Raw genomic sequence first — 27,112 nt, forward strand, 5'->3', positions numbered from 1 at the left:
AAAGTTCCCGTTGGCGTTCGACTAATATTCCAAAGGCATTCATTTTACTCATTGCTTAGAGTGAATGGCAAAGGATACTAGTGAGCCAAATTTGGTTCTCCTCGCGCAAGCTGCGCCAAAAATCTAACCCGTCAAACGAAATTGAATATCCAATCAGCGACAGGATATGATGGATAGGGGAGAGTGGGGTAAGATGCCCAGGGTGGAAAAGACGCCCCACCCCCTCTAGCGGCGAAACAAAGAATCGAACCGGGAAATTAATGTTTTTAGCGTAAAGCGGAAGCCTGCCTTGTTAACTGCACAAAAATTTGCGAAGCTCAGTCGGGCAACGGCTGGCTGGTGATTGCATGTTTTTTATTTGCTGCTTTCAAAAAATATTTTGGTGTCAAAACATTGTAAATATCAAAGAAAGTAGATAATTTTTGCGTCCCTTGCTACAGTCGTGATACATTAACATCGTGTACTGTGTCCCAAACAGTTTGTTTCAGGGTGTAGTTTTATGGCTAACAAATTGTACTGATTTAATGTTACTTCGGTATCTTGGGGTAAGATGCCCCCTGTCCTGATGGGGAAAGACGCCCCCCTAAATCCGTAGGCTGTCCTTCAAGCAGCCCGTCAAATCATTTATTGCATACTTGTGGTGAGAGGCAAAAGCCGATCTGGGACTATTGAGAGTCCAGTACGATCGGGTGCTCCCCATGCCGGTCTCTCGGCCCACACAGCGACTTTTTGGGCGGCATCTAACTCTGAGAGCCCTCACGACGGCCTCTGTGGGCCCCATTATTGGCTCCAGGGCCCCTCACGACATCCTTTGAGGGCTCGCACGTTGGCTCCACGGGCCGCGCTGGCATCTGAGGTCCCCACGATGGGCTCGAGGGCCCTCAAACATCATTAAGACCTATAAGGGCCCCACAGCGGTCTCCGAACGCCACCACGGAGGCTTGTTTGGCCGCGCTGGACTGTGATGGCCCTAAAGATGACCTCTGAAGCCCCTTACGACTACTTTTGAGGGCCCTTACGATGACGTTTGGTGTCTACTGCAGGCTCGAAGGGACTACTGATTCGTTCAGGCGATTCACGTGCCCATTTATGTCACTTATAGTGCAGGGGGCATCTTACCCAACACCAGGGGGCGTCTTTCCCACCCTGTGGGGTAAGATGCCCCCTTTCACTTCTTCAGGAAAATGCTTAATAGCAAAAAAGGTTATCGTGAGATGATGTTTTTCGTACTCCAGCGTAGATGGGTAGCCATACGGCTTCCACGGTTGACAGTGATGACATCAGTCATCTTTTGCAAGCTCGTTAAAGATTTGGGCTGTACGGGGACTCGAACCCCGGGCCTTTGGATTAGCGCTCCAATGCTCTACCTCTGAGCTATACAGACCAAGTACTTTTAACGAGCTTTCTGCCAAGTTTTATGCAAAAACATCATCTCACGCTCTCAGTCCCAGCGGATAAAAACAACACCTAAAAAAGGTTATCATATTTCAGGCTCGAAAGTGTGATATTTTTGGAAAAAAATGATGTCGGCTTCCGTTGAAACTCCAAATTTTTGCTTTCCGATCGTCATTTTCGAATAATATATGACATAGTAAAACCCTGGGCATCTTTCCCCACTCTCCCCTACCTATTAAGCAAACTGAACATTAAACGGAATTGATGGCTCCAAGTGTCCTACAATTCGTTGAAAAATAGGGAAGAAAAATAGGGAAGCATGCTAAAAGCGATAATCAAGAAATACAAGGAGTGAGTGAGAATGGAAGTGGGGCGCACAGAATCAGTCACATTGAGAGAGGAAATAAAATGGGAAAGGAGCGAGATTGTGCTGTAAAGTAAACACCGAGCATTAACGATATACCACAGAACGGGACGGTAGGGACACCAGTGGCCCGGATGCGGCGTGTTGTGGCCTGTGGGACGGCATGTATGTACAGCAGTGGCCAGCAAGAAGAGAGGAGCGGGGCTACTGCAGCGGGGACCCAGACAGCCAGGGTGGGACAGCATGGGGCAGCCGCCGGTGGGAGGGACAGGGCTGATGGAGCCCGGGTGGGACAGCCGCCAGTGGGAGGGACAGGGCTGAGGGAGCTCGGGTGGGACAGCAGGGGACAGCCACCAGTGGGAGGGACAGGGCTGAGGGAGCCTGGGCGGGATAGCGGCCGGTGAGAGCGCTCCCCAGAGACAGGACGGGTCCGGTTGGTGGGACAGCCGTCGTCATATGGTATGGCAGCCGTTGAGAGCAATGCCCAGCGACAGGACAGGTCCTGTCGACAGCGCCATGTTGGCCGAGGAACCCGATCCCGGCACGGTCTGCCAGCCAGCAGCACCATCGATCAGCTGCCGCTGTGATGACGGAGCACGGCGTCTGAGACGGAGCACTGTCAGACGCACGGCGGCGGCCAGCGCCACGGTAGGAATATATCCAGAACACCAGAAAACCATAATCAGCGGTGGTCGGTAGGTGTATCTGGGTCGAGCAAATCATGGGATTTATTTTTACATCTTAGCTCTCAGAGCACTCGACTGATCTTCCCACTATCGCAGCTAGCAACATATAAACCTACAGTCAGCCCAACTAGAGCCCCCACCTCGCCGGAGACCCACCCCTACCCAGCCCACGCCTCCCTCCCCACCCGGTTCCACCCGGCTCCATCCGAGATCGAGCGGGCGATGCGGGCGGGCGCCGTTTAACAGCCGGTCGTAGCCCCGTGTTCGGACGACCGAGAAGCTCGGCGGCGGCGAGCTTCAGGGCCGAGAGTGGCCACTGAGTGTCGGCGGAGCGGCGAGCCGCCCTACAAACAATGGTCCGGATAGAGGGGGGGATGGCCAAATCCGGCCGCCCAGACGGACGAACGGCCGGAGCGAGAGGGGGGGGGGGCTCCGCCGCCGCCGGACGGAGAAGAGAGCTCTATGGCCGGCCGGAGCGAGAGGAGGGCTCCGCCGCCGCCGGACGGAGCAGAGAGCCCCATCGCCGGCCGGAGCGAGAGGACGGTTCCGCTACCGGATGGCCAATCGGGCCCTCTCTCACCCAGCGGCGCTCTTTGCCTGCCGCTCGTGTCGTGCTACAAGACACCATTTGCGATCTAAAAGCGCACCTAGCAACAAGGCAGAGCAACAGCTGCGTCTTCCCAAATCACCTTGCCTTTCGCCGGTATTTAATCAGCCCAGACGACAGGCGCTAGCTAACAAGGTCAGGTTGCTAGGCAAAGATGAAGGAAAAATCAAACAAAAAGCTGGACAAAAAAGGAGCATATTCACAAGAAGAGCATACCATTGTGAGAAGAGAGGACGACCCACACTGGACCTCGCATGCGGGTTGCGAGTTTGTGGTTTAGCGGGTTTCTTCAAAGTTAGGGAATACACTCTACGTTTAGTAACCCAAGTCCCAAACTGCCATCTAGCGAGGGAGTCTGCGGGCTTTTGACTTGCGGGCGACCTCGCATCGCATTCCAAAAGTTGACTTTGAGTCAACTTTCGGTTTTCCTCGCTGCGAGGGCTGCGAGTTTTGATGTGTTTTGTTGATGTCGGTTCAGGGTGTTGGTTCGTTGTGCTGTTATTGAGATAATACATGATTTTCTGAAGGTGCATCGGCTTCACGACATTCATGGAGTGAGTATATGGGAATTAGAGGTGGCAAAATGTGGACCCGAGGACCCGGTCCAAAGAACCAGTCTGGACCCATATGGGTCCAGACCGGTTCCTAGACATTTGATGACGGGTCCAACCGGGTCCTACCATAAACTATACATCTTGCACACTGCAAATTATTGCAAAATATGAAGTAAATGAAGAGAATGTTTCTTTGCACACAGTAGCTCATGAGTATTCCCAGTGGGAAATAGGCTGTTTTACATGATGCAACTAATGACACCTAGTTTGCATTAATTGACTTTCGGGGAACGGGTCCAAATGGTTCCGATTCCAACTAAGACCGGGTCCGACTGGTTCCAGAAATGTCCAGCCGGGTCTGGTTCGAGTCTGGTTCCCAAAATTTTCATCTTTTGCCACCTCTAATGGGAATGGTGTTCTCACTCTATGTATGAGTGTGATATTCGCAAACCCGTAACCCGCAGACACGCAACCCGCATGCGAGGTCCAGTGTGGGGCGACCTTTATAGGTCGGCCGCTGACTACCCTTCTGACTACAGTCCGACTGATGCCAGTGCCCCAATACGTCCCAGTCCGTAGGCGGCCGAGCGGTCAGCCTCCTCTGTAACTATGACTGCTGACTACTGACTACCCCACTGATGCCAGTGCCCCGATACGTACCAGTCCGTAGGCGGCCGAGCGTTCAGCCTCCTCTGTGACGTCCGCCACGTACGCGAACACTACGGAGAAGGTGACGGCGAACACGCCCGATATACTGATGGTGGCAAAGTACCACCTGTGGAGGGAGCGTCAGACGTCAGTCACCGGGCAGCTCAGGAAGGGGGGGGGGGACACACGATGATCATGTAGATTCCCATGCGCTGCTTCTTTTCAAGCCTTTCTCTGTCGTGCGAAGAAAAAAATGCGGACAAATCGATAAACGACAACTGGTATCCGTCAAGCTTTTCTAGTACCTATCTACTTTACACACAATGAATCTCGGATAACTAATACCTTCCGCCACAAGATGCCACCAAAATCAATTCCATTGGCGAGAGCAAAAATGATTAGATCATATCATTGCAACTGACATGACACCCTCGCGACACAGACATCTAACCGGTGGTTTATTTTCCTAATGCAGCGGCACACAGCAGCAGCCGCTCGGTGTTTATACAGTGCGACAGCCGCGTCCCCTCTATCCACACCCGCCCTCTCAGCTCCGTCCCGAGGCGTCTCCTCCCCGGCCGCGCCGGTACGTACCACGTGTTGAGCCGCATCAGCGGGATGGGGGCGCACGTGAAGAACACTGTGACCAGCAGGAACACCTTGCGGCCCCAGACGTCACTGAGCGCGCCCAGCAGCGGCGCAGAGAGGAACGACAGCAGACCCTGCGGGGCACAGCGAGATGTTACCAGCGGGAACGACAGGAGGCCCTGCGGAATAGAGGGACGTTACTAGGGGGATCGACAAAGGAACCTGGATGATGGTGATGATGAATTGGGGTTTTTGGGCGCCCGGACTACACGGCGGGGCGTTGCTACGGGCGTTGCTACACCCGAACCCGCCGTGTGGCGACAGAAGCTGGAAGGGAACTTTGGGACTTGGGACAAATGTCACAGTCAGAAGACTGAATGACGCGCGTTTACAGAACAAGTCAGCAGGCCACTGAAAATAACTAAAAAGAGAACAAAGTTGTACAGGCTACGTTTCATATCAAACACTTCGTATCAAAGATATGGAGAGACGGAGGTTCGGCATTGTGCAATATGCAATTGCAGGACGCTCTTATTGCCGCGACAATAGACAGAGCCGACCGGACCGAAGCATAGAAGACATCACTGGTATGTCTGCAGAGTGGCCACGGTTCGGGAAGGACCAATACACGGACGGAGCAGTCCAAGCAACAGCCGAGCCCAGCATATGAGCCGAAACATAACATCCCTCAGCGCGACCATCACCACCCGGCTACCGGGTATGACACATGAGCGGGAACTGTGGGCTATGTGTTCTGACCGGCGCCGCCAGTGCTCACTCCAGTTATAGCGGACATGAGAGACGACAGGTGGCGGCGGCGAGGAGCAGTCTGTGTGCGGGACCGGGGCAAAAAATAGTCTGCGTGCGGGACCGGGCGTTATTACCGGACGGACCGAAATACCGCACCGGCGACACGTGGCAACGGCAGGTCACCGAGCAGCCGCCGGCGGGCAGGGCGACACCCAGTCCAGGCGTCCAGACCCCGCTACACTGTGTGCCAGAAATGTACAGATTCTGTTGTGGAAAAATATTTCCTTCGAAGCAGTATGGCGCCAAGTCTGAATATCCATTGTGCCCTATCACAAGTTCCTTCAGGACGCAGAACTCTGAAGTAGAGGCCAGAACTATGAGTAATACCTATCTCCAGATGACCGCTATCAGTGTTCCGTGTCCACTTGTACCGACAATTCCGACACCGGAGCCGACCACAGGACCGAGGACCGCTCCTCCCGCAGCCACCGTCGCGGTTCGGCACAACGACGCCAATTGTGGGTGTCGCCGCGCCGCCCCGAGAGGCGGCAAACGACGGCCAGTGTCGAGACGAGGCCACTGAGGGGCCGCTCCGGTCCGAGCAGTGGCGCACAACGGGGCCAATCCGAGCCACAGAGATCGGGGAAGGATGCTGGAAATGGTACAGACACTGATGGGGACACGGATATCGGCACCGGCACCGCCTGATGGCGAAACATAGCGTGCGGGGAAATATATGTATAGGACTGTGACGACTGAGATCTCGGAACTCGGAAACATTAGCGAAATGGATATCGGCGTCGCACCGGCAGACGGCGAGAACGGTAAGTAATGAGCGAATCGGAGAAGACTAGCGAGCATGATCGCTGAACACTGGAAACATCTCAATGAAGAGATAATAAAGGAAACTATAATATTTTTAGCAGGATACGCCCAATACAAACAACGGTTTAGCCAGAAAAGGATTCAAATACACTTACAACGTCGCTACAAGGTTTTACTTTAACCCGCGCCGGGCCGGTGCTCTGAGATTCCGCGCCGGGCCGCGGGGGGGTGTTTGAACACCCCCCCCTTCTAACTCGGCTCCTGGGCCACGTAGCGACACGCTGTAAGCGGCAATCGAAAGAACGTCACAAATAAGGACGAAAACACTTCGGTCATTTTTTGGGTCAGGTCAAAGGTCAGGTCACCAGAGGTCACCAAAGGTAAAATGTTGACTATTTCAACATTTTGGAAACTGCCAACGGCTATCTCGGGAACCGATAGAGTTACAGCGCCGCAAAAAAGCGCATTCGATAGCCCTTTTACAGACCTTTCTGAGTAATGTTCTCAGATTTGACCTCAGGTCAACGGTTTAGCCTCCAGAGGGCAAAAACTCCAAAAAAAGCCGTTTTTACGAAAAACGTTTTTTCGGCAATAACTTTTGACTCAAAAGAGCTATGACGTTACTTTTGCCAGCATCGTGTTCCTCTCGTCGAGACGCGTCGAATGAACTATAATTTAACCTTGAAAGGTCAATTTGAAAATTTGACCTCAGGTCAAGGTCATGACCTGACCGGAAAAGGTCATGTTGCATATCAGTCGATCCGCAACGTCGAGCCGAACAGATATAAGGCGTTTTCAGCGCTCTAGCACGCCTCTATCAGAAGTTATCATCGAAAAACTGTTAAGATTCTGTTCGTGACCTGAGATGACCTCGGGGACATAACGAGGGGTCACAGTTGCCATTTTCTGGTTCAGTGTGTCTATTTTACCTACGTCTCGATGTTTGAGAGTGTCTAGAATAGCGTTCGTGCAAAACAGACGCTTTTCAATTTTCTCTCATTGACTTATAATGGAGAGGCCGCAAAATTGACCTGACCTTAGGTCACCGATATCAAAATTCCGAGATATACATTTTATAGATAGTGTTGCTCTTATCAATCGCTGAAAGTTTCAAGGCAATCGTTCAGTCGGTGTAGCTATGACGAGCATTCTTATTTTTTCTGAGGTGAGGTCACTTGGCGTGACCTGGTGACCTGACCTAAGGTGACCTGGGTCTGAAATTTTCACAACATGTCCGGAAAAGATGTACGAACAGGTGTGCCAAAAACGGCGGCGCTCCGCGCCGCCGTTTTTGAGATATCTGCGAAAAACCGCAAGGGGGGTGTTCAAACACCCCCCGGCCCGGCGCGGGTTAAATAAATCGAGCTGGCATGTTTTTGACAACATGGCCTATCCCCTACACTCGTCTCCCCTAGTTCCCAGCACCTGAGCCGCTCACAACAGTCCCGCTCCTGCTCGCTACCCTCAACACGTCCACGGCTTCCTTCCTGCGTCTCCGCCGCGCAGATCCGCTCTCATTAGTCACCATGGGACGGCCACGGCCAACAGCAGCTGATAAATGCACGGAGCGGCGCGAGCGGCCGCCGCCGCTGCCGGCCCGACGCATAACGAATGGAGCTGAGACCACGGCCGTTGTGCTGGCCGACCGCCGCCGGGAGGTCGGTGGACAGTGGAAGAAGGGTCAATACCCCTTTCCGTGGGAAAGGTGGTGCTTAACAGCAGAGGTTGACAGTCGGAGCTCAGCAACTACCTGAAGACAGTGACGAGGAGTCCGAAAAAAGACATTGCTACCCAGATATGCGTTGGAAGAAAAATTCGGCATATTCGGCAACTCAAGAGACGGCCACCATCCAAATTGCGGAGGCACCATTTCCCTACAGAGCCCTAACATTGTGGCTGAGTAGAACACCTGACCCTCACCTCTTTCCTGCATAACAAACAATCCCCAAATCTCCCTCCCCCAGCTCTCGACACACTCTTCCCACCTCCCTATGCGTCGGTTGAACCACGCACCGCCCCTGCATCTGGCCTTCACGGCCACCCCGCGTCTCAGCGGCCACCCTCTCGGCGCCGCATCGATCCCTGACAGAGCCGGGTCGCTCCCAGTCAACACGGCCCACATACGGCCCGATTTAGTCGGCCCGGAGGCCAGGCACGTCCCTGGGGCGTCCGAGCGGCGCCACTCGTGTCCGGGACTTAGGAGGCCGCCGTGTCACCGTGACCTCACGACAGGTCACGAGATCAGGCGGTACAAGACGGCGGCGGCAGAGTGGCGTAACATTTACCGATCGATCGTTAGGAGTGGAACCGCACCGGGCAGGGAATGGATTCAGTGGGCGTGCTGGACGGCGGATGACGCGTTAGGAATGGAGCTACCGCAGTGGTCACCCGCATCACTATCGACCATCCCCATCGACCAAGACTGTCACGGTTGGAGACGGCCGCGGTCGATGGCACGGAGCGGTAGCGATCAGGACGGACCAAATGAGATTAGGGCGATCAGACCCGGATTAACCCGCGTCACAAGTTGGAGCGGAGACAGGACGTGAGCTGGACGCTGATCAGGGTCGTGAAACTGCACAAACGGGACATTGGGGAGGGGAGGGAAGGGAGGCTGGTTACTGCTATATTGTAACGTAACGTTAAATTGTTAAGCCGTACCGGTGCCGACATCTACCCAATGTCAGACGGAGGAATCTACCAGCACCGGTCTCCCGTAGTGGCTGTGCGTCGCACCAGGTACTTCAGTTTCAAGTGTTCCGTCTAATTTAGCTTCTGACGCACGTAAGAGAGAGAGAGCAGGCAGCTCAGCTCGGAAACTCTCCCAAAGTAATGAACAGCGGAAATAACGAATTAAAATGAAAGCGAAAGAACACATGATGCAACCAATCTCGAAATGTTGCAGCATATCTGAAGTGCAGCACCGAAAGCAAAGCCGAATGCCAGGTCCTTCCATGTTACGCCTTGTTTTGAGTGCTTAGCCGGATACACATTGTGGAGTAGTCTAAGAAGTTTGTGAAGTTCGAAAGTGATTAGTGGGAGTTCCTTAAGTGCCAAGCCTGCCTTTCTTAGGAAAACTAGCGAAAGTAAAGTTCAATTAACCATTCAAATTATAGCTAAACAGTTTCAGAAACTTGTTTACCCGTATTCATTTGTGCCTCCACATCAAAAATAGACATAAACTCACTCGATATCCGTCATAATGAGATCCTATTATATGGTCGTTTTGTTGACTTAAAGCCATAACGTTTGTATCGCATAGAATCACAAAATCTGACATATCTACAACCAAGGACACATACCGAAACCAGAATTGATTCGGTCTCTGCACCAAAAACTACCGACCCAGCAACAACAGCCCCTCCCCCCTTCCCACCTCCAGGCTAAGCGACAAACGCTGGACTTCCATCCAGCGGCTCCCAGCCCTGCATTGATCGCACTCGCGACATTACGTAAAGCCAATTCCGCGGGCCACTCGGCTATTAATGGACGGCATAGCTGAGCAGGCCGCTGCGACAGGAGACAATCGCACCTGATTACACCTGGTCGCACCTGTTTTGAACAGACGCGCCGTCGGCCGCTCGAGATAATCACCCAGTGCCGGCCGAGAGCCCTCAACTAGTGAGTAGCACGCGAGCCTCGCTATTCGATCTCTGGTAATTGCCATCTGCCACTTTCAATCGGGAACTGCAAACCGCTGTCTAAGGAACGCTGAGCAGGGAAGCACGGGTTTGAATGTGGCCACCAGACCATCGTTGTCGTCAAATGCAGAGATTGGCCAGAAGTCTAACTGGTTCAGAGGACTGAAACTACGACCTGGATCCCTCTAAGGAGAGCGACGGCCTGCTCTCCCGGTCGGGCCGATTGGAGATGGATAGCTCGATGAGGCACAGGGGAGCAGTAAAGTCTGATGTCACTCGCTGCGACCAGACCGATTGCAGGAGCTCCCTCTGCTACGGCAGAGAAGGGCCAGGGGTGCTTGTCTTAGATTTGGGATGTAGCCCAAAAGATACCTCAGCCATCAACGTTAGCCTATTCGAGACGTTCCATGATGATAAATTACGGATGCCCGGTTAGCTAAAAATATGAATTCGTATACAGAACTTCAGTTAAGGTGAGTTCTGCTCAAGAAGAAACAAAGTAGGGAAGGAAAACTCGCCACAACTTTCCGAGGCCTGTTCGAATCCGCGAGTTACATAAGGCCATCACCGCGGCTAAACTGGTGGCCTGGCCGCGGCAGCCGCAGCTGACAGGTTCTCACTCAGCCCGGCCTGACCGCCCGCGGCGCACAGCCGGAGGGGACAGCGGCCCGAGCTCCGGGAGCGGGTCCGGAGCTCCGGGAGTGGGTCCGAGCGCCGGGAGCGAGTACGGAGCTCCGGGAGCGGGTCCCGAGCTCCGGGAGCGAGTACGGAGCTCCGGGAGCGGGTCCCGAGCTCCGGGAGCGGGTACGGAGCTCCGGGGGCGAGTCCGGAGCAGGGAGCACAGGGAGAGGGGACGGAGCAGAGAGTACCGGGAGCATCAGGAGCGTCAGGAGCGTCCATCCCGGCTGCGGCGCGACCTTGGCGGACCGGCTAGGTGCGCACCAATCAATAGAGCCGGCACGCGCGGGGCGCCGGGGCGGCCGGTCCGTCGAAGCGGACAGCCCCCGTCGGCGTCGACGGACGGCCTCAATTGGACCAACTGGGTCGCACGCGCGCGCCTCACGGTCGTGTCAGGGATGCCGGTCAAGGCCGGCCCGTGACGCACCTCCCTGATGGAGATAAATGTCACGGCCGTCGGAAGCGCGCCGCCGAGAGAGAGCCTTATTACCCTCCGGAGAATCCGTCATGCTCATGTCGACGACGGACCGTCTGCTACCAAAGACCGTTTTTTGTCGGCTATGACGCACCCTGAGCGATGGAACTTAGCCGCCAATGACCCCATTTGGAAATGTCAGGCAGTGCGGTTGTCAAGGTGTAACGGCTATTTGAGGCAGACGGGTTATTATCACGAGGAAAAGAGCCGCCAAGTGTCACACTCAGACGCGCTCAGTCGGCAGTATCAGCTGTGTATGGTAGAAACCACACAGCACCTGTTGACACCACGTGGTCTGCATTCCACACACCAAGTGTTCGTTTTCGGCGGCGCTGAACGGGTACTGCCCGCCCGCCCCGCCAGGTGGGCCACGGTTCGAGTTATGCGGCTGTCGCCGTGAGCCGTCCGCACTCTGAGCGCGCACACATCGGACATTCACCTACACATTAACGTGCAGCACGCAGCGGCGCCCTGAAGAGCCCAGCGGGACCGCAACTTAATTGTGACATTAATCATTGAATACCTGCAGCAGACATTCAACAGGCAGTGGTCGCGACCAGGCTTGAATGGAATGGTTACATGTGGAGCACTTCACATGTACTAAATGACGGCGGCATTATTTGACCTACGAACGAGTTGTGTCGTCGAGTGTTGCATACATTTGGTAGATTAACCCGCGCCCAGATGGGGTCTGCCGAGCAACGCGGTCTGATGGGGGAGGGGGCATTTTGGCCCCCCCATCAGATCTCGAGAACCACGCAACATAGCGACAAGCGGTAAACGGTGTTGGATAGCCCCAGCGGGGAACTACCTTGTGACCCAATTTCATTGACCTCGGTCAAACCGATGACGTCACAGGTCAGGTCAAAGGTCGAATTTTCACCGTTTACAGGCATTTCAAGAAATGCGTTGTAAAATCGAGTAAAATGCATTTCATTGAAAATCATCGATGGAGAAATGTTCTTCAAACACATATTTTGCTATTTGAGGTCACTGATACCAGGTCAGGTCACAGAGGTCAGGTCACTGGGGGGGGGGGGGGGGGTCACAATATGAAAGTGTCGTGTGATACATGTTTTATGGTCCATTTTACATGACAAATGCGATTATGTGGGTCAGACAGACTTTAGGGCCAGCTTAGGTCACGTTTTGGTCAAGGTCAGGTCAAGGTCAGGTCAAATTAGGTCAAATTTCAAAGTTGATATTTTTGCATAAAATGGGTATCGATTCGATGCAGCTCGTCACGGGGAGTTCAATGGTGGTCTCCGTTTTGCGCTACGAGGTCTAGAACTGCTAAAAATTGAGTTCAAAAATTTGACGTCATCAATTTTTAACAGTTTTTTCCCTATAACTTGGCCAAAAAAAGAGGTATCGATCTAAAATTTGGTATGTATATCGAAGAGCGCAGGGACTATCACATATATTCCGGTTTTTTTTCGAAATTCGAAAAATTTTTGGAAATTTTTTGAGTTTTTCTAAAAAAATCAATTTTTTTGATTTTTGGGGGTCAAAATCCCAAAATTTCGAAAATCCGAGATGGCAGTTTTGTAGCGCCGTCTTTTCTCTACACAACCACATAAAGAACTTTAAAATTGCTTGTTAACTGTAGAATTGGTGAGCGTTTCAAGATGTCATGTTTTTTGCTCATTTTTGCTCGAACATGACCTCAGTTTGACCTCAATAACTCCTGACCTGAGGTGACCTGTGACTTGAAATTTTGTGTGAAGGTGTCAAATTGATGCCCGGTAAGGTACCCAAAATTTGGCGCCGCCGTTTTCTCGCTATTTAAGAAAAACCACAGGGGGGGGGGGCAAAATGGCCCCCCCATCAGGGCGCGGGTTAAGCAGCCGGCAGCAGTTCACGTAACACATATTGGGCGGCGACAGGCGACCCCGTACTGACCTTTATTCCTACGATAAGGCCATTCATGAGAAATGTGTGGTTCGGAAAAGTTTCATTCAGCACCTGAAACAACGAAGAAGATTGTCAAACTCTGAAAATGTTATCAGTGATGACCTAAACTCCAGCAATTACATATACACATTAAGTCTTCGTACATAATGCATATCCGAAGTTCAGCCGGACATAATTTCACAGCATTGCTACATTAATTGTTACAAAGTACCGTTATATTAAGTACTCCATACTGAACAGAAATAGAAATATAGTGTTTATAAAAGTGTAACAATGAAATTTAGGCAAACCAACATGAGATTAGCGGCACACATATAGAACACCTGACTCGCATATTCCGTTCATGCAATTTACGAGCTCAGACTAACCATAAACTCAGACCACCCCAGCCGGATCGTCGCGTCCCGTCACGGGGTACCGCAGCCGTCCTCAGAACCACTGACGTAGCCCCGAGTCCCCACCAGTACCCAGTCCTACTGAGGTACCCCCGGACCCCCACCGGGGACCATCCACCCGTCGGTACCCCCACCAGGCCCCAGTCCGACTGGGGTGCCCCCGGACCCCCATCGGGACCATCCCCCGGCCGGCGCCCCCACCAGGCCCCAGTCCGACTGAGGTACCCCCGGACCCCCACCGGGGACCATTCCCTGGCCGGCGCCCCGGGCCGCGCTCCGCGGTCGATCACAGCCTCCAACTCTGCCCCAGTGTTCTAAAATTGGATTTTGGTTGGGTGTGACGATGATGACCAAAAAATCTAGGATGAGAAAAAAAAAACAAGTGAAAACCTATATCACTTTCGCAATAAAGGCGTAACGCTACGCTGGCTGATAATAAAAGAACATACCATTCCTGACCACCAAAACTAACCGAAAAAGACGATGCAAATAGGTAAGGATGATATACGGCAGAATTATAACTAGCATCTGATCGCCAAGTGTTTCGAAATCCGTCCCATTTTATCCCAACCTTTGTGTTTGATTGAGACTAATGAAGTTAAGAATCACCCTTGTCTCTTATACAGCTAAGAATGAATACCTACTTCAACCAGTGAGATTTCATTTTCCTCACAAGTCAAAATGCATTGTCACAATTGAATGACTGTCCAGTGGCCATCCTTCTCCTTGCCTTAAATCAATACCTTCCTTTCCGTTTCAGATGCAGACAGCAGATCTTACCGTCAGCATCTGCTAAGTTCCTACTCATGCTTACTGGCACGCATCCAGGACGGTCCTTCTGAGTTCTGCCTGTATATTTCTCCTAAAGTTCATCCGCGGACCTCCATCCTCGCGACGCCAGTCGCCATCATGCGAGCGAACTAGGTCTTTAAGAAGCAGAAGATGCAATGATTCTGTTGAAATCTGTTGTCATATCTTAAGGAGGGTGGGGGAGGGGCGGGTGAGGGAGATCTCTCTATGTGTAGGCTTTGGTACTAGTGCCATGTGGAGAAGTTTTCTTTCTTTTTTAAGCAAAGGAAGTGGGAAGGAACCTGTCGTTGCCGTTGCAAAGGGTATCATTCTGTCGTCCTGTATTATTGATTAAGTGGAGTTGACTCAGACTGTGTATTTGTATGTAAGTGTGTAATGCGTGAGGCGTGGTCATCACTGTGACACTGTCAGACATAAAATCTTAGGTAATCATGATTCCCTTAACCCTGATGGGCAGTTTGTTGACGTAACTGATCGCTATGAAACCAGAAACCGTATAACCATGTGTTCTGGCCTCTGGGACGTTTTGCGCCTACAATATGGCAGCACCGCTTCCAAGATTACTGTATATTTGAGATAATATGCGGCAATATAAGTATGTAGTTTTCGTTCGCATCTGATCTGGTAATATTCGTACAGTGTACGCAGTATAGCTTTGAGCTTTCCATTTTCAACAGATATGACAATGGCCGGATGATACTGGAAATGGTGCCTTTGCTCTGGGCACACGGAACGGGACGCAGTATTGAGTATGCAATTGCAGTCGCACTATGCAGCATGACATACACCGGAAATCTCCCGGCCCGAACGCCGGAACGGCCAGCGATAGTCGGTACTCATTACGATAGTGAAAATGGAAACGGTGTCAGCGCAACTCTTCGAAAGGAACGGTGCACTACATGAGACTAGACAAAGGGTCACTGATTGGGGCACCCCAAACGGAACGATGTGCACTGCGCAGCATAATACGCAATATCGCAATAAAAAGCGTGCAACTAACCAGTAACCAGGGCATCCATATCGGAACGGAACGGGATGCAAAAAAAAAAATGATAAAAGGATGCCACCGACCTCATGGCCGGCCACCGAAACGGAGCGGTAGCTTCGTATCATGTCACGTGATAAGTGCTGAGTGAGAGCGTCAATGATCAGTGATCAGTGATCAGAGCACCCGCAACAGAACGGAGGGCATCAGTGATCACTGATCAGAGCAACTGCAACGGAACGGAGGGCATCGCTGATCAGGACACCCCAAGCGGAAGGGAAAGCGAGAGCACAACTGACCAGAACACCCGAAACGGAACGGGAGTGAACGGAACGCATTAGCGGCTCGCCGAATCGCGATTCCGGCCAAACATGGCCTCAAGAAATAGGTCACAGGTCAAAGGTCATTTGGGTCAGGAATATGAGATTTTCAGAGTAGGTGTCAAATTAATTGACTCGAGGGTCCTGAAAGTTTCGTCGCGATCGGCCGCTTTTTACGCGAGTTATTCTCGAAAAAACGAGAAGGTGGTTCGTTCGACCCCCCCCCCTATACGGGCGAGGGATAATTTATTAAAAAGCTAGGGCCTTCTTAATCCCATCTACCAGCTTCAGAACATGTATTGGGCAGATCTGGGAATACCGTATCTTAAATTTATCCCTAGAGGTGTGCCAAGGTATCCTTTCATTCATCTTGGCTTTCCCTCGGCCGAACGCTTCGTGTTTAAAAACCTTTAGAAACTAATTGAAATGAATAATTGGCGGTAAGATTATTGCAAAGGCATGAGAAATTAACGTAAAATACATCATTACCGGTCTTATAACCTCATTTCGCGTATGAAACCTGCCGGAGTCCACAGAGTTTCATATTCATCCCTAGGGTGTGCCAGGGTGGCGTGTCAGTCATCTTGAACCCCTGCCCGACCCGACGCCTCGAGTTTTAAAGACATCTAAAAACTAATAACGTAAATAATTTGTGGTGAAATTGATATAATATGATCAGAAAAGAACGCAGAATAAATTAGTATCGGTCTCAAAACATTATTTTGCCTATGAAACCAGCCAGAGCCCGCGGAGTTTTAAATTCATCCCTAGGGTGTGCCCAGGCTGGCTTTTCTCATCTTGGACCTCTACCAGGCGCGACGCCTCGAGCTTTAAAGTCCTCTAGAAGCCATTGACGGACATAATTTGTGGCGAAATTAATGCGATAGGATCAGAAATAAGCGCAGAATAAATTGGCATCGGTCTCAAAACATTATTTTACCTATGAAACCAGCCAGAGCCCGCGGAGTTTTAAATTCATCCCTAGGGTGTGCGCAGGGTGGCTTTTCTCATCTTGGACCTCTGCCAGGCCCGACGCATCGAGCTTTAAAGTCCTCTAGAAGCCATTGACGGACATAATTTGTGGTGAAATTGATACAATAGGATCAGAAATGAATGTAGAATAAGTTGGTACCTGTCTCATACCCCTATTTTGCATATGAAAGAAGTTAGAGCCCACCAAGTTTTAAATTCATCCCTAGGGTGTGCTAGGGTGTGCCCAGCTGACTGCGGGTCCAAAGATGAAAATTTTGTAGGCGTATCCTGCGCAACTTAGTCAAAAGCGAATTGCAGAGGTAGTGTTTAATTTGCGCAAGCAGCGGCTCATCCGTTTTGCGTTGGCAGCAAACCACTAATCATAGTTGTTATGAATATCCAAAAGCATTTATTCAGAACACAAGCCTGGTTTTTACAAACAGTTGAGGTGATCAAGGTCATTCAACGCATATATGTTATTAACAGCTGGAAGTGTGCAAGGTTATTTTCTTTCGTTGTCAGTCAGGGTGAGTTGTTGGGTTTGTGCCTTGATTTCGCTTTTTTTCATGGAAATTATGTATTATGTAGCAAACCTATAAGTTCTAACTGTATATATGGCGCTGCTAGGTATATCTGGTAATCTGGCTGTTAATTGTTGAGCATGAGTTGAGCATTTTTCAAAGATGAAAGAATTCCAATTTACCTGGTTTTGGGGATGAGAATATTTTACCCATTAGGTGTGATTTTCCACCCAAAATTTCCAAAAATGGAACACTGCATCCAAAGTTGGACGCACGCCGGCGGCGCTCGCTCCAATCGAGACAAACTCATCAGTCAGCTCCCTGGACGCGCGGTCGGTGACCGATCACAGCTCCGGCAGCCGGGCCGACGGAGCCCAGCCGCAGAACTTACGGCCCAGGGGCAGATCGACAGCTGAGGACCGCTGAACGGAACCACGCGCGGCAGGCTGAACCGTTCACCGTCCCAACTCTAGGGGGAGGGAGGGGCGGAACTATGACCGGGAGCATCCCCCGAGACCGGGACTGGGGCCCATCTCCGCCGCCTAGTAACCGCGGGCGGAGATCCTAGGCCCACCCACTGACCGTACTGGCAACATAGCCACTGAGCACAACGCTGCGACAAGCAGTCCGCTCCGTCGCTACACTCACTGTGATCATCGGCGTGGTCAGCAGGCCCCAGGCGAAAAACTCGAGGAAGATGACCACCAGCGCATGGTAGACGCTCGGCTCGCCGATGCCCGAACTCTGCAGGAGAGATGGGGACCACAGTCAGACAACAGTCGGGTATTGTCAAGGCAGCCGCGGCAGCCGCGCAATGTTCTCGACTGAGAGAGCCTGGGAGGATTGGGGAGGTGGAGGAACGAGAAGGGCAATACGGTGATGACATACCAGGATCATCACTCTCCATAAGTTCTGACTCTGAGACAGAGCAATATGGCCCAGAAGCAGGTCAGACCGCAGCATGATGCAACTTGGGCGAGTCAAAGCGGGGCAATGATGATGTACGTACGGACTCAAGAACACTGGCATATGTCTTATGAAATAAAATGTGCTGCATATGCACAAAGTGTCAGATGAGTAGCGCATAGTCATGGACATTGAATACCTAGCTAAGAGCGGGTAACCATTAGGTCGGCACATAGTCATATAAGCTATAACGCGGTCGACACTGCAATGATGTCAGGTGCATCCCATCACAATGTCACCACGACGGACACGCCAGCAAGGCACGCGAGACCGTCCAGGACGGATAACTCCCAGAATTACAAATTCACCACCACAAGGCTTCATTTGATTTCGAATCCCCGGCTGTGTGATAACCGGAAACGGTGTCAGTCAGCGGCCGTGGGACACAGCCCCCAGACACGGCGGCGGCCGCGGGAACCATCCCCAGACTCTGCGACAGACACGGCGGCGGGCGTGGGAACCATCCCCAGACTCGGCGGCGGCCGTGGGAACCATCCCCAGACTCTGCGACAGACACGGCGGCGGGCGTGGGAACCATCCCCAGACTCGGCGGCGGCCGTGGGAACCATCCCCAGACTCTGCGACAGACACGGCGGCGGGCGTGGGAACCATCCCCAGACTCGGCGGCGGCCGTGGGAACCATCCCCAGACTCTGCGACAGACACGGCGGCGGCCGCGGGACACAGTCCACAGACGCTGCGACAGACACGGCCGCCGTCGAGAATAGGATTCCGTGCCGGCCGCGCCAGTAATGGGCATTGAGTAAGGGGCTCTGATAATAGCCTTCATTTCCGTCCCCAGAGGTGGGTCCAATCAGGGCCGGTCGGTCGGACCAGCATCGGATGAACACGCGGCTATCGGAGTCCTCCTGTCCGTCTTTCTATTTAGCGCAGTGTCCGGTGTCGGGTCTTCAGCTTGCACCCATTACCAGTTCTGACCTCCAATACATTGCAACCGGCCGGATCAGCCACAGCCTTTTTCGCCAGCTCAGTCAAATATCGAGTTACCTCTATTCGCCTCACACACGCTTCCACTGCACGCGCTTCTCTAGTCAGTCCTCAGTGATCCCTGCTGACCGGACTTATCGCCCTCCAGTCACACCCTGCAGTGTTAACCCGTCCATTTCACTGTAGACGGGTGCCGTACCACCGCCCCGTCCCGCCGTATCCCCGGATAAACACCATTAGCGGATGGGCGCCAGGCTGTCGGCGGCAGCGGGCCGTGTCCTGTCCGTCAGACGGGGCGGCAGCCGGCTGTGTCCGGTCCGTCAGACGGGGCGGCAGCCGGCTGTGTCCGGTCCGTCAGACGGGGCGGCAGCTGGCTGTGTCCGGTCCGTCAGACGGGGCGGCAGCCGGCCGTGTCCGGTCCGTCAGACGGGGCGGCAGCCGGCGGTGTCCTGTCCGTCAGACGGGGCGGCAGCCGGCCGTGTCCGGTCCGTCAGACGGGGCGGCAGCCGGCGGTGTCCTGTCCGTCAGACGGGGCGGCAGCCGGCGGTGTCCTGTCCGTCAGACGGGGCGGCAGCCGGCCGTGTCCTGTCCGTCAGACGGGGCGGCAGCCGGCCGTGTCCGGTCCGTCAGACGGGGCGGCAGCCGGCTGTGTCCGGTCCGTCAGACGGGGCGGCAGCCGGCGGTGTCCTGTCCGTCAGACGGGGCGGCAGCCGGCGGTGTCCTGTCCGTCAGACGGGGCGGCAGCCGGCTGTGTCCGGTCCGTCAGACGGGGCGGCAGCCGGCCGTGTCCGGTCCGTCAGACGGGGCGGCAGCCGGCGGTGTCCTGTCCGTCAGACGGGGCGGCAGCCGGCCGTGTCCGGTCCGTCAGACGGGGCGGCAGCCGGCGGTGTCCTGTCCGTCAGACGGGGCGGCAGCCGGCGGTGTCCTGTCCGTCAGACGGGGCGGCAGCCGGCCGTGTCCTGTCCGTCAGACGGGGCGGCAGCCGGCCGTGTCCGGTCCGTCAGACGGGACGGCAGCCGGCTGTGTCCTGTCCGTCAGACGGGGCGGCAGCCGGCTGTGTCCTGTCCGTCAGACGGGGCGGCAACCGGCCGTGTCCGGTCCGTCAGCTGGCCGTGTCCTGTCCGTCAGACGGGGCGGCAGCCGGCCGTGTCCTGTCCGTCAGACGGGGCGGCAGCCGGCCGTGTCCTGTCCGTCAGACGGGGCGGCAGCCGGCCGTGTCCTGTCCGTCGGACGGGGCGGCAGCCGGCCGTGTCCGGTCCGTCAGACGGGGCGGCAGCCGGCCGTGTCCGGTCCGTCAGACGGGGCGGCAGCCGGCGGTGTCCTGTCCGTCAGACGGGGCGGCAGCCGGCGGTGTCCTGTCCGTCAGATGGGGCGGCAGCCGGCCGTGTCCTGTCCGTCAGACGGGGCGGCAGCCGGCCGTGTCCTGTCCGTCAGACGGGGCGGCAGCCGGCTGTGTCCTGTCCGTCAGACGGGGCGGCAGCCGGCTGTGTCCTGTCCGTCAGACGGGGCGGCAGCTGGCTGTGTCCGGTCCGTCAGACGGGGCGGCAGCTGGCTGTGTCCGGTCCGTCAGACCGTGTCCGGTCCGTCAGACGGGGCGGCAGCCGGCGGTGTCCGGTCCGGCAGACAGGGCGGCAGCCGGCCGTGTCCGGTCCGTCAGATGGGGCGAGACGGTTCCCAGAGTAGCCGGTCTACTCGGAGCGGAGCCGCAGCCGGGCTGTCAGCTCCGGGAGTCCGGGTCCGGACCGGGCTCCGGGAGTCGGAGTCCGGGCCGAGCTCCGGGAGTTCAGGAGCGGGCCGTTCTCAGAGAGCCGGCGGCGGTCCGGACAGGGTCGAAACCAGGCCACCAGGACTATTGGCTGCGGATAGGTCTGGTGATAGGGCAGAAACGGTGAACTAGCCACTGCTTTAGCCTATGCCTGACCAGCAGCATGAAACGTTGAATCGGCTATTGCCAATGATCGGTCTGAGCAACAGACGGCACCGTTGGACCGACCACTGCAAATGAACAGGGTCAAGAAGTGAGACGTCGGACGCCAGCAGCAGACAAGACCAGTAAATCTGCCGCGCCAGACAATACCAATCTGTCTGCACCCGCTGGATCTGGTGAGGAGACAGAAGCCGTTGAATCGATCACCACCTGCACTCTGTTCAATCGGCCTGTCGCTCACTAGGTGTAATCAGCTGACGGGGCCGTCAAATAGCCTCCCTGGGAGCCCCGCTCGGCTCGAGTAGAGGGTTCGCTGAACCAGAAATCGGAACTCAGGACAATGGAGCCATAAACGGGACATTCTCGGAATCTGGATGGCCATTGTTAGCGCATGAGCTGAAGCACATTCAATGACAGACAATATCAATCCACTTCCGCACCGATAACCATGCACTCGAGAAGGGAAAGCACGTTTTCGCTGCTTCTTGAAATGAACCGCAGACGTGAACTTCCAGTCGTTATAGACGGGTAAAAGTGGGTATATCATGCCCAATATAGCTATGAAGCCATACAGCAGAGACAGAACACCTGATATGTTATAAATGACTTACGAACAGTTACTTTTATGAACATAGCATGGTATTGAAAAGCCAGATTCTCAATTCATGTTTGAGCCAGGCAGCTAGCAAGGTCGAGATGGGCAGTCATTCACCAACAGCTGACAGCCTAGCTGACAGTAGGACAGCGGACAAGTTTATAGCTGACTGTGACAGCTGTCAGCAGCGGGTGACAGGCGACGTTTACCTCGAACCACCAGCGACAGAGCGTCTCCCAGCCGTGACAGCAGAGGTTCCAGGAGAGCAGCGGCGTCGGCAGCCGGCGGCGCGTCACCACCGCTGACGGCCGCCGCGCCGGGGACGTCAGCACCACCTCCTCCAGGCCGTCATCGCCGTCAGCGGACCCCGGCCGGCCGTCATCGGCGTCAGCGGAGGCGCCCGGGGGCCGCTCGGACGCCGCCGACGCGTCCTCCGACACTCGGTCGGCCTCCAGCGCTCCGGACGCGATCGACACGCTGCACTGGTCGCCGGGCGCCGCCGGCGGCCCGCTCTCCGCCGCAGACGCCATGGCCGACTCCGGCGCAATGGTCTCCGCCGCCGGCCCAGCGCGCGCGCCGTCGCCGACGACGGTCGATGGCGGGCGCAGCCGCGCGCGCCGACGCCGACGAAGACGGCCGCGGCGGCGGCGACCGTCGCCGGGTCGCAAGGTCAATACCCGCCGGGGCCGCGGCCGATCGACGCCGCTCTTGTCAATGCATGGACGGCCGCTCGCGGGCTGCCCGAGCAGAACTGAGGCGGCGGGGAGGAGGGGTGGCGGTCCGCGGCGGCCCCAATATCACGGCACAAAAGGAAGGCATCACAGGCAGGTCACGCGCCGGCAGTAGAGGAGCATACGGCGCGTCTGCAGCGCAATCAGCTGCCCCGAACCGCGGCCACGAGACGAGAAAAAACACGGCCAGGAATAAATACCAGCGAAATGCAGAAGCAAATAATGCAACAAAACTTGAGCTTACGTGAATTGTGCATACCAAAACGAATATAGCAAACAAACAAAAAGCCAAAACGCGGTTACGTAGGTAAGTCCCCTTTCAAAGCGCATAATACGAGCAACTTTCATTTTCTTTTTAGACTGATAGAATTAACAATCAAAATAGATAGGCTCCCACGTTGTTATTTGCTCCCGGGTCAATATAAACCGGTTTAACGTAACGTTTGCATCCCGGCCAAAATTGCCGGGTTAACTGTCCCACCGCTCGAGACTGGCGCTAGGCTGGCCGAGCAAAAAAAAAAAAACTTCTGACATAATCCGGCTGCCGGATAATTACTACTGAAAAATTGACGCAAGTCTCATAAACGTTAGGCCATAGAGTTCAGAGTACGAGCATCCTACGCACTATCCATTTCGCAGGATTCCAAAACAGCCGCAACAGGTGCGTGCAACAAATGTTGAAGTCCGTTTCAATGCGGAAACTGGCCCGTGGGGCGGGCACAGATGGCAGTTGATAAACATCTAGCTACAGGAACCAATGACAGTTGGACCCCGGGTCCAGCTGTAGGACCGATCAGTAGTTGAATTCCAGCTCCAACGGTAGCGTCAAGGTCCAGTGGGCAGCCGATCGGCTCCTCCAGTCAGCCACGGAGACGGCGGCGGCGCGGCGGCGCTCCGTCGACGGTGAGTCACACAGAAGGCATTGTCACGGCGGGCGAACACGGGCGTGGAGCGTGGACCGGCGCACGACGCCGAGTCACGCCAACACACCAACACGGCGAAAAAGCCGTCCAAACAACAGCCGGCACAGGGAGGATGTGGGTCTGGAACTGCCGTCAGGCGCGGAACAACGCATCCACTGAACACAGCCGAGACACGCATAGTAGTATCATAGATCAGCAAAAAACATGACAAGTGATTGTTGCCCTCCTTATGTTTGATACTAACTCACCGATCGCGATGGTGGCTTTACAAGCCAAATTTACCCCACATTGATTGTGACTTGCGAAATATTCCGATGACCAGTGTGAGATCACAGGCTATATTATTAAATCTTGAGCCCCATCAGGGAGCGATACACAGAAGTGTGGCCAAAAATTGCCTCCATACGCCGCAGACAGCGGCCTTCTCCGAAACTGTTTCATCAGAACTGCGCACCTTGGCAATCATTTCGGCAAGCTCTCCCCAAGTTCGGTGGATACGGTCCCGACTAGTAGATTGGATAGGAGATAGGATGCTACTTTAACCTTCACCCACATCCAAGGTTTTTCTAATATCATAGCAAGTTATCGCAGGAGATCAAATGTACAACAGCAATACACACCTGCAAAACCCGGCGACAGAGCGTCAGAGATCTCAGGACTTCCCAGAAAGCTCAACTAGTCGGACAAGTGCGAACCGCATCAACTTCTGAACAACTACGAATGAGCTGGAAATAGACGGCCAACAGCTCTCAGCCAGCCCGGGAGTGCGGCACAGCGGGTCTGTTCATTAAAGCAGGGCCACGAGTCGTACATCACCCGGGAGCCCAAACATCCGTCCGAGGATCGGCGAACTCATAACAACGTCAGTGACGTCACCGACACGCCCCCGATGACGTCGGCGGAGACGGAGAGTGAGCCTCCCAATACCTCCTCTACTGCCGGGGAACGGCCGATACTCGTAATAGCTCTATCGAAAATAGAAGCAATAAATAGATCCACAGTACCAACAAAATAAGGACAGATGGAGCTGTAAACCGGGGCATATTGCAATCGTGAGTCGGCTAATAATGCCTATTGCAAGCGACCCCAATAGCTTCGGCTCTGCCATGCATGCATAGTGCACGTCAATCGTCGCGGCAGTCACAGAGTCTAGAGCCCGGGCCCTGTCCAGTGTCCTGTGTCCCGACCTCCCCGTTCGGTCAGCTGGAGCGGCACCCGGTCGGGTCGGCGCGGTGTCGGCGCCAACACATTTCCCTGTCGTCACGGCCCGGCTCACGGCCGCCGGCCGGCCCTTTCCGCGCCGCTTCCCGTCCAGCTCCGGCCGCACTGCCGCCGGGACAAGGTCGCCACCGGGCGCTCTTCAACCGGGCTCGGACCGCGCCGCCAGCCCGCCGGCCGCGGCCCGGCTCTGCAGAGGTGCTCGAGCACGCGGAATGTGCTATCCGCGGCGGAAGTGAGATACAGAATGGTGATGTCAATCGGAAATTGGAACGATACGTTGCATTACGCAAACGGCGGCTGATTGTCACCGCAGTGACATCACGATCCACTGACGACACAACGTCACCGGGACGAGTTTGAGCGGCACTGGAGTGACGGGCTTTCCGGGAGGAGCTGGTTTGAGCGCCACAGCGGGGCTTCTGTGAGCAAGTGACCAGTCGAGCCAGGCCGGTACGCCGGGTCATGTCTCGGAACCAACACACCAGCACACGGACCACAAATTCCGGCAAATCCGCAACGGTGCGTCGTTTCACTCGTCGGTCTGTTAGGATATACAAATCATTCGTCATTGCAACTGCTTAAGAAATACATAAAAGACAGCACTGCGGAGGAAAGAAATTAGTTCTAGGGATATGAGAGCTTGAAACAGAACAAGAATGACACTGGCCACGACACATTAGTCAATAACTCATCAGGTTACATAACATCCATTCGCAGTGACTACATACAGTCATCGCCCACCATCGATTGGACCAGTCAAACCCACTGTGTGAACAAGGAGTGGCCGATCCAAACCGTGTGCCCCGAATCAAGGTCGGAGACCAGCCGCAGGCTTCCTGCCGCCGGCCCGGTCCTTCCCACAATATATCGGCGCGATAGGAGTGACAAAATGGACATCCGATAGCCGCTATCGCCGCCCAGACCAAACACGCGGTCATGGGACTGACTCAGCCTGTTCAGACCAGTACCAACGGCGAGGGGTCAGCGCCGAGAGAAAGCTCCCCCGGCGGCGGGCGGGCGGGCGGGCGGACGGAGGAGGACGCGCGCCACGGTCAGGGCCGCCGCAGCGCGCCGCGAACGGTGGGATTCTGACGTCACGCCGGAGTGTGGCGCCCGTCCGCGCCCGACCGGTCCCGCGGCGGTGAGAGGCGCCCGGCGACCGGGCTGCAGCCCGACGGTCGGCACAGACTGCCCAGAAGAGCCATGACCACGCGGTTCGACCAGCCACCGCCGCCGCATCTGCCCGGGTACAGCACTATAAACAGCACGGACGGCGTGCGGGCGCGGATGACGCCACTCCGGACTGGCCCAGTCCGCGGGGTGGCCCTGACACGCAGGGGATTACCGGAACACAGAGCCGCCAGACCACTGCGGAATATAGCGGGGGGCCGGACTGACGGCAACGCTGGAAAAACGCCCAACACACGCTGGGCCAAGAGTGAATCGGAAGCATGAACATGCAAATCGCGATTGCTATTCAAATCACATTCAATACTCACGAAAGCGAACGTTAAGAGGTGCTTGCAAACGGTGAAAGTGAAGCAAGTGAATTGTTGATACAGCAAGCCATCATAACTCTGTATACATACGATCGCTACAACTTCCCTATTTACGAGTCGTGATAGGTGGTGAACTAGACACGCCCACCTCGATACATTCATATTGTAGCGCCGTCAGCCTGTTTGCTCACAGCTGCACAAAGAACCCGACCTATGCATTAGTCACTATTGGGTTATGACTCCACACAGGTGCTGTATGACAGGCCACCGCACGCGTCATCTGCGACAGACGCCCGCCTCCCTGCCGCGGGATCCCAGCACCAACTGCGTGCCCCTGGCTTAGAACACACTCGAAATACACCCACCGACACAGCTAACCCATCCAAATACCCACCAGAGGAGACCCCATCCGGGGCGCGCTGTCACCGCCCCTGGGCGGAACAGTGACGGCTCCACTCCGCTCCCAGCACCGAGACCGGGCGACACGTAACGCGCGGCGAGTGACGCCGTGACGGGGCACCCGTGACGCCCAGACGGCACATCTGACCGCCGTGACGGGCGACGCTCGTCGGTCACTCGCCCGTACACCGCGAGCCGACGGCGGCGGCCGGCCAGGTATGCACTGACGGAGGCCCCCACACGGGCAGGGCGCGCACCCTCGCCGATGGCGAAACCCAAACAACGACCCGGCAACGGCCGTATCGAGCGGCGGACACTCGACAGAGGGGCCGGCCCGCACTGGGCCATCGGGGCTGGCCCGGATCGAACCACTGGGACCGGACCACACTGGGACACCGGGGCTGGCCCGTATCGAACCACTGGGACCGGACCACACTGGGACACCGGGGCTGGCCCGTATCGAACCACTGGGACCGGACCGCACTGGGACACCGGGGCTGGCCCGGATCGAACCACTGGGACCGGACCACACTGGGACACCGGGGCTGGCCCGTATCGAACCACTGGGACCGGACCGCACTGGGGCACCGGGGCTGGCCCGGATCGAACCACTGGGACCGGACCACACTGGGACACCGGGGCTGGCCCGTATCGAACCACTGGGACCGGACCGCACTGGGACACCGGGGCTGGCCCGGATCGAACCACTGGGATCGAGCCACTGGGGCTGGCCCGGATCAAACCACTGGGACTGACTGGGCCACCGGGCCGGCCAA

At 55.2% G+C, this 27,112-nt stretch overlaps 1 protein-coding gene across 5 annotated transcripts in view; it reads right to left on the bottom strand.

The window, feature by feature from the left end:
- Nucleotides 1-27,112, bottom strand: part of LOC122373885 (hippocampus abundant transcript 1 protein-like) — a 40,857-nt gene that overhangs the window by 11,706 nt on the left and 2,039 nt on the right. For 3 of the 5 annotated variants that reach the window (XM_043352305.1, XM_043352303.1, XM_043352304.1), the window contains exons 3-6: nucleotides 17,777-17,872; nucleotides 13,114-13,176; nucleotides 4,849-4,976; nucleotides 4,267-4,381 (exon numbers count right to left, since the gene is read on the bottom strand). In XM_043352305.1, the coding sequence (XP_043208240.1) occupies nucleotides 4,267-4,381; nucleotides 4,849-4,976; nucleotides 13,114-13,176; nucleotides 17,777-17,872 (402 nt within the window). Of the gene's footprint in view, nucleotides 1-4,266; nucleotides 4,382-4,848; nucleotides 4,977-13,113; nucleotides 13,177-17,776; nucleotides 17,873-21,772; nucleotides 22,109-27,112 lie in introns of those variants that run through there. The other 2 variants (XM_043352302.1, XM_043352301.1) reach the window with 2 other exon arrangements.

The sequence above is a fragment of the Amphibalanus amphitrite genome, unplaced genomic scaffold (assembly GCF_019059575.1).
Source record: "Amphibalanus amphitrite isolate SeventyFive unplaced genomic scaffold, NRLGWU_Aamphi_draft 001567F_arrow, whole genome shotgun sequence".
NCBI lineage: Eukaryota > Metazoa > Arthropoda > Thecostraca > Balanomorpha > Balanidae > Amphibalanus > Amphibalanus amphitrite.